We start from the raw sequence: 11,403 nt of genomic DNA, 5'->3' as shown, positions 1-11,403 counted from the left end.
CCCCAACAACACTTGAACCTTATGGGGACCGGTCTTTGGTCCTCACAATGTACAGTATGTGTTCAAAAATGGTCCTCACAAAGTAACATAAACAAGCACACACACATGTTTTGGCTCTTCTAGCTACCTGGCAGAACGACAGTTGTAGTTTATTTCACTTTGGGCTTTCATTCGGTGATTCATGCTTCTTGGATGTGGGTGACGCTCAAAAAATGCTCTGATTGAAGCAATTAAGCCCAAGGCCCTCAAACTACTTTCACAAGTTCACACAACATAATAACCAGTAAAGGCTATCTGATATATTAAAATGTGCTTTTTGTTCATTTTTAACTAAACCATTTTTCATGTCCTGAGTCACTGTGCTGAAAAGTGACAGAATAAAATGACCTGAAAAGATGTTGGGTAAGAGTTGTGATTTTGATGGACATCGTTAATGCATATTATAAAGCGCAGCAAGCAGCAATGTGTTATTTAGATGGAAATTAACATTTCATTTTTAATTGTCACACCTGTGAGGCATATACAGTGAGTGGTGTCTTGAGGATATAAAATTATAAATAAGCAGTCGAAAAAAGTCTTGGGAGGACCCAGTTTAACCCTCACAGTAAAATATTAAACTTTTAAATGAACCTTCCAGTTGTCACATCCCCGCTTTGTATCCCATGGCCCATCACTTTATTATGGACTTATTTGATCCTTTGTTTTTATTAGTCTACTCTAAGACGCAACATTTATTGGGTTAGACAAAATATGTTCTGCTGTTAGTGTTCACAGGCTGGTAACAACAAGACGTTCTCTATTTGTCCAAACTGAAGGCTGTTGAAATGTGTTGAAGACAAATCTGCCTTGATGCCTGCAGACAATTACAGTTTCCCAACGATAAAACCTGCCACAGCCAAAACAGACTGATTACTCTGCACAGAGTGTTTCTTCTTGAGGCAACTAACCATAAATCTGTAATTTAATGGCCTTTCTGAATAAAGTCCTTCTATAAGATGCTAAAGTTTCACCTCTCGCTTTCAATCCTTAACACCAAGACTCAGCAACTCAGAAGTTTTACAGTCAGCCTAATAGTTATTTTTGTCGACTTAATTGTTGTCAGAAAACCCTGTTTGAGGTGGTGAATTGCTGATTCACTGCAGAGAGGATCTCAATCCTTTTCTTTCAATGTAAAAGCTCTGCCGGGAAAGTAATATTTCTAATTTCAGGATTCTTTATTTGTCGTACATGTGGTCACCATGTGGTACATGTGGTGGAATGAAACTGTGTTCACAGGGTCCCAGTTACATCCAACAAAGTATTAAAATGTAAAAGAAAAACAGTAATAAGATCTAAGATATGAACTAAGAAAAACGTTAACTAAAAATACACAAAGCACTAGCAGAATAAAAACAGTTCGCCAAACAGCAGCACGAACATGAGTCTGTGTGAGCAGATGAGCACGAATGAACAGCAGCATGAAACAAAGCAGCAACATGATGTGATTTTTCACAGTGATTATTCTGGTTAGAGATTCATGAGTCCAACAGCCTCAGGGTAGAAGCTGTTCCTCAGTCTAGTGGTTAGTGCTCCTTAATCTCCTTCCTGAGGGGAGCAGAGCAAAAAGTGTGTGTGCTGGGTGAGCGGGGTCCTTCATGATGCAGGTGGCCCTCTTCCTACATCTGGAGGTGTAGATGTCTGTGATGGTGGGGAGACTGACTCCGACATCTTCTGTGCAGCCTTCACCACTCTCTGCAAATTTTTTCTTTCTGCAGCTGTGCAGCCTCCATGCCACATGTTGATGCTGGAGCACAGGATGCTCTCCACTGCACACCTGTAGAAGGAGGTGAGGACTGAGCTTCCCAGACCAGCTCGTCTCAGCCGCCTGAGGAAGTAGAGTCTCTGATGAGCTTTCTTCATCAGGCTGGTGGTGTTGTTGCTCCAGCTGAGGTTGTCATTCACGTGCAAACCCAAGTACTTGCAGCTGGAGACCACTTCCACCGCAGATCCTCCTATGTTCGGGGGAGGGGGGGGGGGTTGTTCCTTCTGAAGTCCACGACCATCTCTCCTAATAATTGCATTGCAGTTTAAGTATTTCATATGGCGTCTTACAGAATAAAAGGAAAAGATACAGTATCTTATACTTTAAACAGAAAAACATGGGGCAACACGGTGGAGCAGTTGGTAGAGCTGTTTCCTCTCAGTGAGAAGGTCACCGGCTCAAATCCTGGCCCGGGATCATTCTGGGTGGAGTTTGCATGTTCTCTCCGTGCATGTGTGGGTTTTTCATGGGTACTCCAGTTTCCTTCCTCAGACCAAAAACATGCATGTTAGACTGATTGGTGAGTCTGAATTGTCCCTAGGTGTGAGTGAGAGTGAATGGTTGTTTGTCTCGTTTGTCTCCATGTGTCTCTGTGATGGACGGGAGATCTGTTCAGGTTGTCCCCCGACTCTCACACAGTGACAACTGGACATGGGCACTGGTGACCTCATGACCTGAAAAGGAAGAAGCGGGTAAAGATAATGGATGGATGGACAGAGTAACATGTTCCCAGGACTCTTGTACGATCGATGGAAAGCAGTTTCAGTGGTCTGCAGCTCCAGATATTTACAAGCTGCCAAAGACAAGAAATTTACACTAAAAAAAACTATGAACTTTTTTTTTCTGCCTCAGTAGCAACTAATGTGAGAAAAGGCTGTATAAAGACAAGAGTCAAAACTAGTTTGTATTTTTTTGTTGTTGCAGTTTTGTCCTCAAGGATTCTTTGGGCCTCTCTTCAAACTCTGATGGATCAGGAGGTTTTTCTCGTCTCCATTTAAGTTCTTCTTCTCTATTTTTGTCCCTTTTTGTTGGAGCCATAAAAGCAGTCATTAGGCTGCAGAAGTGCATTCCTTGGGAGAGTTACACACATAATACTAAACAGCAGCACGGGGTGACTGCTGGGGGATGACAGTAAGCAGCCCTGTTGTTAGAAGGAGCAGTGGATTGTGAAGATGTGTTTCTATAAACAATTCTTGCTGCACTTTCAATGTCTTTAACATATATGAGGCCAAAACATCTCAAAAACTGAAGCCCCAGAAGGAATGCATATAATCCACTATGTCAGAGTTTTAAACTAACATAATGCGCAGCCTTGTGCAAGATTACGAGATGTCATGCTCAGAAGGTGTTGTGAATGACTCTCATCTACTGCATCACATTTAAACACACTTTGATGTGGTACTGGTTGACTTATAGTCATTTTAGGCTGGTTAATGCCATTTAGCTGTGGCAGCCATCTTAAATTATATTGACTTTCTGTCATAATGGTGTGTTTAAGAGCTTCACAAGGCTTGAGTAGCCAGAGGACCAAGAAGGCTCAGTGTAAAGATATGAAATGGGTTTATTTACAGGGGAGAGGGAACTATCTGTGACGAGAGGGGAACCTGTTCTGGGACCAAGCCAAGTAGAGCTGGATTTTGCAGACTGAATCTTACTGTTGGGCAGCACCGTGGCACAGTTGGTACAGCTTTTGCCTCTGAATGAGAAGGTTGGCAGTTCAAATCCTGGCCGGGGGTCTTTCTGGGTGGAGTTTGCATGTTCTCCCCATGCATGTGTGGGTTTTCCATGGGTAGTCCAGTTTCCTTCCAGAGACCAAAAACATGCATGTTAGACAGATTGGTGACTCTAAATTGTGAGTGAGAGAGTGAATGGTTGTTTGTCTTGTTTGTCTCTGTGTCCCTGTGATGGACTGGAGACCTGTCCAGAGTGTCCCCCGCCTCTTGCGCAGTGATTGCTGGACACTAGATTTGTCAGCATTTGGTGTATAGGTTCTGCAACAATAAAATATCTGTAACGTGACTGACTAACTGAATGTGTCTTTTATTAAGGTTGGTTGACTGTGGCTGCCATCTTGAATCAAAGTGACTTCAAACATTAATCAGTTGTAGATGTACATCGAATGACAACTTTATGTTTCATGAATATCTATCTTCTGGTCCTTGAGAATCTTTGCACAAACACATTGACCAAAAAATTACAACTCATTTTCTTCAAACACCTCAGACATGCTGAGGACATCATGCAAAGATGAAAGTGAGAAAAAGTATTTGAAAATTGGTGAAACTCTTCTTCTTCTTCAGGGCTCTCCACAGCGAGTCATCCTCCTCCATCTCACTCTGTCCTCTGCATCCTCTGTCCTCACTCCAACTACCTCCATGTCCTCTCTAACTGCATCCATATTTCTCCTCTTTATTTTTCCTGGCAGCTGCATTTCTAACATCCTTCTACCAATATACCCACTGTCCCTCTGCTGAACATGTCCAAACCATCTAGCAATATTTAAATCATGAATATAATAATAATAATAATAATGTCATCACAATGTCAGCACTGTATGTTTCCATACAATGGCGAAATTAGTCTCTGCATTTAACCCATCCACCACCAGGTGGTGCAGTGGGCAGCTATTGAAAGCGCCCGGGGGACATTTTGGGAATTAGACGTGCTGCCCAGAGACGCCACGTGATGTGCAGTGACTGGGGATCGAACCTGGGACTCTCGGGTCCCAAGCCGGCTGCCCTGCCTCTACACCATCTCGGCCCCATATGATGCTGATATGACAAATAATTGGCTAAAGGTGGAGTTGAAAATACTTTAATAAATGTTTCTTAGTTTTGAACACGTTCCCTTTTTAAAAAACATAAAAAAAAAAAACATTTTTATTCATCAAAACTTCCTCGGTATGTGGGATGCTCAAACAGGACAGAAATTCACTGGTTTTACAAACATCTTGTGTAGTGTGGTCCACAGCAGCACAAACATTGACCAAAATCCAAAAGGAGCCGAATAATCGAACGCATGTGACAAGTAAAACACAAAACAACGTATTTCTTCACAGAATTAATCTTTATTAAAAAGTTTAAAAAGTGTATTTTTAATATACTGTGCTTTAAAAAAAGTTTTACATATGTTTGTGAAATTTTGACAGTGGCTGTGCTTACTCATTTAGTGAATAAAATATAATCCTTAACAAACATTTTAAATGAAAAATAAATACCTTTTTTTAACGGTGTCTTATCAAAATGTTTTGTAAGACTATGTGCAACGTATTAACAATATGTACAGCAATATGTATCTACATTAGTGTTATTCATATATCTATATATATATTCATATATCTATATATGTATACATATATATATGTATACATATATATAAAGGCATTTTAAACCCTTTCCACACTCTTGTAATATTCTAAGCATCATTTCTGAACTCTAAACGCTCTAAAAGAGCACAGCATGTCATGATCTCCGCTCTCTCTGCCACCTGCCAGCGCTCTCGGCCACGCCCCTTCTCCACTGTAGAGCGGCGATAGACACGCTGCAGGAGGAAGCTTCTCCTGCAGCTGTGGGCTGCACACAGGTGCAGCAGGTGCTAATTTATTTTAAATACAAATATCCATGCCGATCTTGCGGCTCATCCAGCAATCAGCCATGTCCATGACACATGTCAGCCATGTGTGTCATGTCCACTCTTACTTTGAAGTAAGTCCGTGAAAGTCAAACCGCGAAGTAGTGAGAGATACTTGTTTTAAGAGGAGTGCAGCTTGTAAAGCCCAAAAAAAAAAAAAGCATAAATTCATTTTCTAAATAACTGGGGCAGGAAATAAACATTTTGTATTTTAGAGTATTACTTGGCTCAGACCAGGACAACTTAATCTATGGAAGTTAAACTTTTATAAATCAAATTTTGTCAGCTATAAACAGCACAATGTGCAGTTTGTGTATACATAAAGGGTCTTAGTGTGCAAGGCTTTCAGGTTTATTTCAGATCTGACCTCTCTGTAGTTATTGAGGATGAAATGCTAAAACCAGCACTTCAATTTGGATTAAGGCCTCAGTGGAGACAAAACAAGGTGAACGTTCTTGACTGGTTCAAACTGGAACAACCTGTAAGCTGGTCCACTGTATTAAAATGGACTGTAAGCAAAAAGTGGAGAAAATCTGATGAAATTGTTAACAACTTGATAAGATTTTTAAAAAATCAACATTCTACGGTATATCTCTCAGTTTCTACTTTTGTTTCTGTTTGAGAGTACAAAACAAGTGACGACACCTGAAAGGAGTCAGGGATGAGTGTAAAAGGCCACAAAGTGGATTGTAACTGGACATAATAGCAAACCACGGGGAAACTGTCTGAGGTGGCAGAGTCACAGCTGGCAGGAAACGATGCGATCATGCAAGCAGAAGTTGATCTTTTGTTTTTATTTTTAGCTAACTTCCATGTGGGTGGTCCACATGCAGCAGAGACGTTGGAAAAAACACCTTAGCAGTCTGCCATCTTGCCTGCAGCCAGTTTCTCCTGCTGCCAGTTTATGTCTAGCAAGAATATAATTTATTTCACAATCAAGAAATACATTTTTAAGTAGTGTTTTGAAAAAAAGAACTATCTGTAAGTGTTTTACTCTTGAGTAGAAAGCTTTAGGAAGGACTTAAGATTGGAAAAACACAGGTTCGTTCTGACCAGACAGTCTAGGAGCATAAATTAAATTATTATTAAAGCTGTTCCAATAAATGCTGTTTTAGAATCCTTTACACCAGGTCACCTTTGCATTAGACATTTTTTAATTTAGTTCATGAATGTTTAAAATGAGGTCGTCGTAAGTTAAAGTTAGTGCCTGTTCCTAACGGCTTCGATGATCTAAACCAGAGTAACTGTTTGACGCAACAGTGTTCAGTCAGATCATCTGGATGTTTTTTTTTTTTTTTTTTGCTGAGACGTTTCGTCCTTCATCCAAAGGACTTCCTCAATCCGAGAAGCCACCAAACAACTGTCCACTATGGAGTATGCTGTTTGTGGGAATCAGTTGTCTTTGGTGGCTTCTCGGATTGAGGAAGTCCTTTGGATGAAGGACGAAACGTTTCAGCAAAAAAAACCAAAAAAACATCCAGATGACCTGTCTGAACATTGTTGGATTTTATACCTGGATTATTGCGCATGAACTTTGGTGTCTGATGCAAGAATATAAAATGTAAAAACAAACATAAAATCACATTCACCTTAACCACAGAAAGATTTTATAAGGTTTTATATCAAATAGTTTGGCTTCAGATAATTTCTCTTTTGGGTCAAATGTTCTAATGTGCAACATGTTTCACATGGAGTGTTTTTGGAGACGAATCTCCATCTTCACGGCATGTAACCATCACTGCCGTAAATAGCTGTCTTATGCAAAATGACATGAAGTTAAAGTTTTGTAAAACAGCTCTCAAATGGCAGTTCTGGATTTTGGCACTGCTCTCACAACAGTCAGAGACTAATCTCTGTTTTTCCCACGTTTCTTTAATCTACAGAAGTTTTGACCGTTCATACCCTTTCCAAAAAAATCAAAAAAAAAATCTAAATGGGTCTTTTCTACCCAACAAATGTTGGTTTTTGCAAATAGCCAGAAATTGATGAAAATATAAAACAGCAGAAGTTTTCAACAGAGGAAAACAAATAGTTTCTGAATATCAAGTCACTTAAATGTGCTCCTTAAAATTAATCTCAAAGAATGGAGGTTTAAAAAAAAACTAGAAAGTTCCTGGAGAAGCTTTAATGGGGACTGTCATGTTGTGGCCAGTTTTAATTTTAATTTGACAGTACTATGTGTTGTACATTGCTCTCAGGTACCACCACAACAAATTTCAGTTCGATATCTTTTAAAATAGCTGAGTCATTGTATTTTTTTTTCTTTTACCTAAGGCAGCCATCTTGGATTTTAAATTTGCATTAGGGATGTATAACAACTCGCTCTCAGCTACAACCATACCAAATTTCAGCTCAATATGTCAAAGAATGACTGAGTTATAGTCAATTTTGTGTTTTCTGAGGGAGCTGTGGCAGCCATCTTGAACCAAAATGGCTCCAAAAGTTAATCAGTGTTTTGTTCAGAGTCTCATGTGATCTCACTGTGGCAGTTAGAGGATGTTCAGAGGTCTGTCAGTGTTTTTCAATGAGAAAAATGGCGTCTTTGTTTGCAAATTACATCGCCACGGTAACGAAATGCCAATAAAAGTAGCACACATCACGGGGTTGAGCCGGTGGTTTTGATACATTTGTGGGGGGACACATTGCAGTTTGGGACGCACTAAAGTTGAAAGGAGAGCAAGACCCTTTTCAGGTGGATAATAATAGATGACCACCTTCAGGCAGTCCCCAACAAATAAATAAACTTAAGCAAAATGCTATTTGACCTTTTAGCCACTCTATACAAAATGAGTCTTGTGCATTTTCTTTTGTAAAATATAGAAAATACCTCAAACTGTGAAAAGATTTAGATGGCGAGTGAGCAACACAGTAACAGAAGACATTTTGTGGGTTCTTCAAACATCAGAGTCCAGAGGGGAAGGGAAGTCGAGGTTTGGTGACAGCGAGTCCTGACTGTGTGTAGAGCTGATCCCGGTGTCTGAGTCAGTGTCTGTCACATCCAGAGGCGACAGGCAGTGTTTGAGTGCTGCTGCAGGAGGCACGCCGCACTGAGCCTCGCTTTTCAAAGGGACCAGCACGGGCGTCTGCTCCTCCATGCAGTCCATGATTTGGATGGAGTTGAGCTGGGAGGCCAGCTGCCAACACTCCTGTTCCTTAGCAACCAGCGAGCAGTCGACAGACTTTAGCTGCTTGTCGATTTCTGCAGCTTGGTTTTGAAGAGCCACTCCACTGAAGAGGCTGCGTCTCAGTTCTTCTTGCAGCCTCTCCAGATCTGCCGTATAAAACTCATCAGTTTCAAACGGGAACTGAGGAGCAGCTGTAGCTCCTTTCTCGTCCTGAACCAGAAGGTCACAGCTTTTTAGCTCAGCGTGTATGTCCAGAGACAGCTGGAGAATAAACTCCTGGTGCAGCTGAATCTGCAAGTCCAGCTGCTCAACACCATCGCTGGTATACAAATACTTTTCCAGCTGCTCCTTGCTGTGCGCCGCCAAACTCTGATCGCATGCCGGAGGCAGGAAAATCTCAGAGTTTGTTTGTTTCTGCATCTCCAGCTCAAACTGCTCGATCTCCACATCTACATCCCTCATCCTCTGGATCTGTTCTCTGATCGTGTGGTCCTGGTTGAGAATGAGCTGCACCATCCGTTTGACCTCCTCAGCACCCGGGGAGCTCCTGCTCTCCTTGTGAAGTTTCTCGAGCTTCCGGAAGGCCTTTTTTACCAAACGCTTTTGTTTGTCTGCTGGAAGGGGATGAGCGTGAGTGGGATTAGAATCCCATCGTTTTGGCTTCATCCCCTTGTATTTTCCGCCCTTCTTCGCTGTATGTGGCACAAAATCACTGGTTTTTACAAGCACAAACTGTATAAAAGGTCTCTGGTCACCCCAAGCATACCAGAGTCTCAGGATTCTGGTGAGGGGCGGCAAAGCTCGCTCGAACCCTTTCCACCTCTCAACGAGACAGAAGTCTTTGGGATCCCCGTGCATGAGCCGTTTGCTTTCTGGAAGAGTCTTGTGGTCCTCAAGTAAAGCCTGAATCATATCCGCACATGTTGTGTGCTTTGTTACACCGCAGACGACCTTCTCTTCGTTGCAGACGGTAACTTGAATCTCCTTCCCAACCACAGGCTCAGCATCTTTTGTCCTGATTGAGAGAGAGGCAGAAAACAAAGGATACAGTTGAGGCTGTGGAATGACACATTTGAAAGTTCTTCAACAGTTTCCCACAAAACTGACAAACTCCCTGGCTTTAAGGAATCTACCAGTATCTAAGGCTGAATCTTATTTTGCCCCTAAACCTTATAGCAAAAAGTTTCATTGCATTCCACTGTTAAAAAAATTAATATAACACTACAATAACGATTAAATCATGTCATCTGGAAAGTTTCTTTTTTGACATTTCATCTTTCATCTGAAAGACTTCATCAGTTTGAGGCCTGTCTTATAAATAGCACCTCGATGTGTTTCAAGCCAGTCCTTTGTGGAATTCCCAGAAACTGACTTACACATGCAAAAAAGGAACCATCCGTCCAAAACAATCGATGGTCATGCATAACAATCAGATGGCCAACTTGCAGAAACAGCCTGAGGACACCTGGTCAAAATGGTTCACATAAAGGTTTGAGAGCTCCATCATCCAGGTAGATAAATCACAAAAAAGGGTTAAATGGTGTCATCTGGATGGCAGCACGGTGGTGCAACTGGTAGAGCTGCTGCCTCTCAGTGAGCAGGTCCCTGGTTCAAACCCCGGTCCAGGGGCCTTTCTGGGTGGAGTTTGCAGGTTCTCTCCGTGCATGCGTGGGTTTTCTCCGGGTGCTCCGGTTTCCTCCCACAGACCAAAAACATGCATGTTAGGCTGATTGGTAACTCTAAATTGTCTCTAGGTGTGAGTGAGAGAGTGAATGGTTGTTTGTCTCGTTTGTCTCTGTGTGGCCCTGTGATGGACTTGCGACCTGTCCAGGGTGTACCCCGCCCCTCGCACAGTGATTGCTGGACATGGGCACCAGCGACCCCCGTGACCCAAAATGGAATAAACGGGTAAAGATAATGGATGGATGGATGGATGGAATTTCATTTACAAGTTAAAAAAAATAACTAGTTACATGACAGTATTAACTGAGAGGCCGTGGCTTGGTATGAACGAGTAGTTGTCTGCACAATGGGAGGTTGCAAATTTGATATTCCCCAATCTACATATTTGTGGGTGAATGTGACTTTGATTAAGACTTTAAAAAAATCTATAGTCTGTTTACCCCTTGTGAATTCAAATTAAGACCTATCTGCACTTATGGTGTTTGTGGATACACAAAGGTGTTTTATTATTTCAGTCTTCCACTCATAAGGACACTCCTAATTTTTATTTTTAAAAATTGTGTTCCAGAAAGAGGAAATCCTTAAATGTAACTATTGCATTACAATGTGGACAGCGTAAAAACAACATTTTGAAAACAATTATATGATAGTCCCATCTCTAACAACAACTACAAAATGACAGATTACGTGAAAACGTTTGAATACATGTATCCTGATTCATGCTCAATAATCCAGGTAGAAAAATACAAGAAAGTGGACTCAGGTCCTCTGGGCGGTTTCTTTTTGCTGAAATGTTTCGTCTTTTTTCCAAAAGACTTCTTCAGTTCGAGGAGCCACAACAAACTCAGTCTTATAAACAGCACCTTCTCAGTTGATGGTGCTCAGGTGGTTTCTGTAGTCCGCCCTCAAACCTTCGAACCAGTCCAAGGCAATCATGGCCAAAATGGTTCAAAATATCCGAGGTTCGAGGATTTGAGCAGACGGCGGCAGAGAGGGCAAACTACAGAAACCACCTGAGCACCAGCAAACCGGTTGAGCCACTGACAAGGTGCTATTTAAGACGGTTTGTTGTGGCTCCTCGGACTGATTTAGTCGTTTGGATGAAAGATGAAACGTTTCAACAAAAATAAACCGTCCAGAGGACCTGACTTAACTTTGTTAGGT

At 41.5% G+C, this 11,403-nt stretch overlaps 1 protein-coding gene across 1 annotated transcript; it reads right to left on the bottom strand.

Annotated features, from left to right (window-relative positions):
* Positions 1 to 8,325: 8,325 nt before the first annotated feature.
* rassf9 (Ras association domain family member 9) lies at positions 8,326 to 11,175 on the bottom strand. The gene is made up of 2 exons (XM_037683098.1): positions 11,159 to 11,175; positions 8,326 to 9,571 (listed from the first exon to the last, which is right to left on the bottom strand). Exons 1-2 carry the CDS (start codon positions 11,173 to 11,175, stop codon positions 8,326 to 8,328), a joined length of 1,263 nt encoding a protein of 420 aa, XP_037539026.1.
* Positions 11,176 to 11,403: the final 228 nt, after the last annotated feature.

This window comes from Nematolebias whitei, chromosome 10 (assembly GCF_014905685.2).
Source record: "Nematolebias whitei isolate Nwh7 chromosome 10, NemWhi1, whole genome shotgun sequence".
Taxonomy (NCBI): Eukaryota; Metazoa; Chordata; class Actinopteri; order Cyprinodontiformes; family Rivulidae; genus Nematolebias; species Nematolebias whitei.
This window is presented reverse-complemented; position numbering and strand designations above follow the sequence as displayed.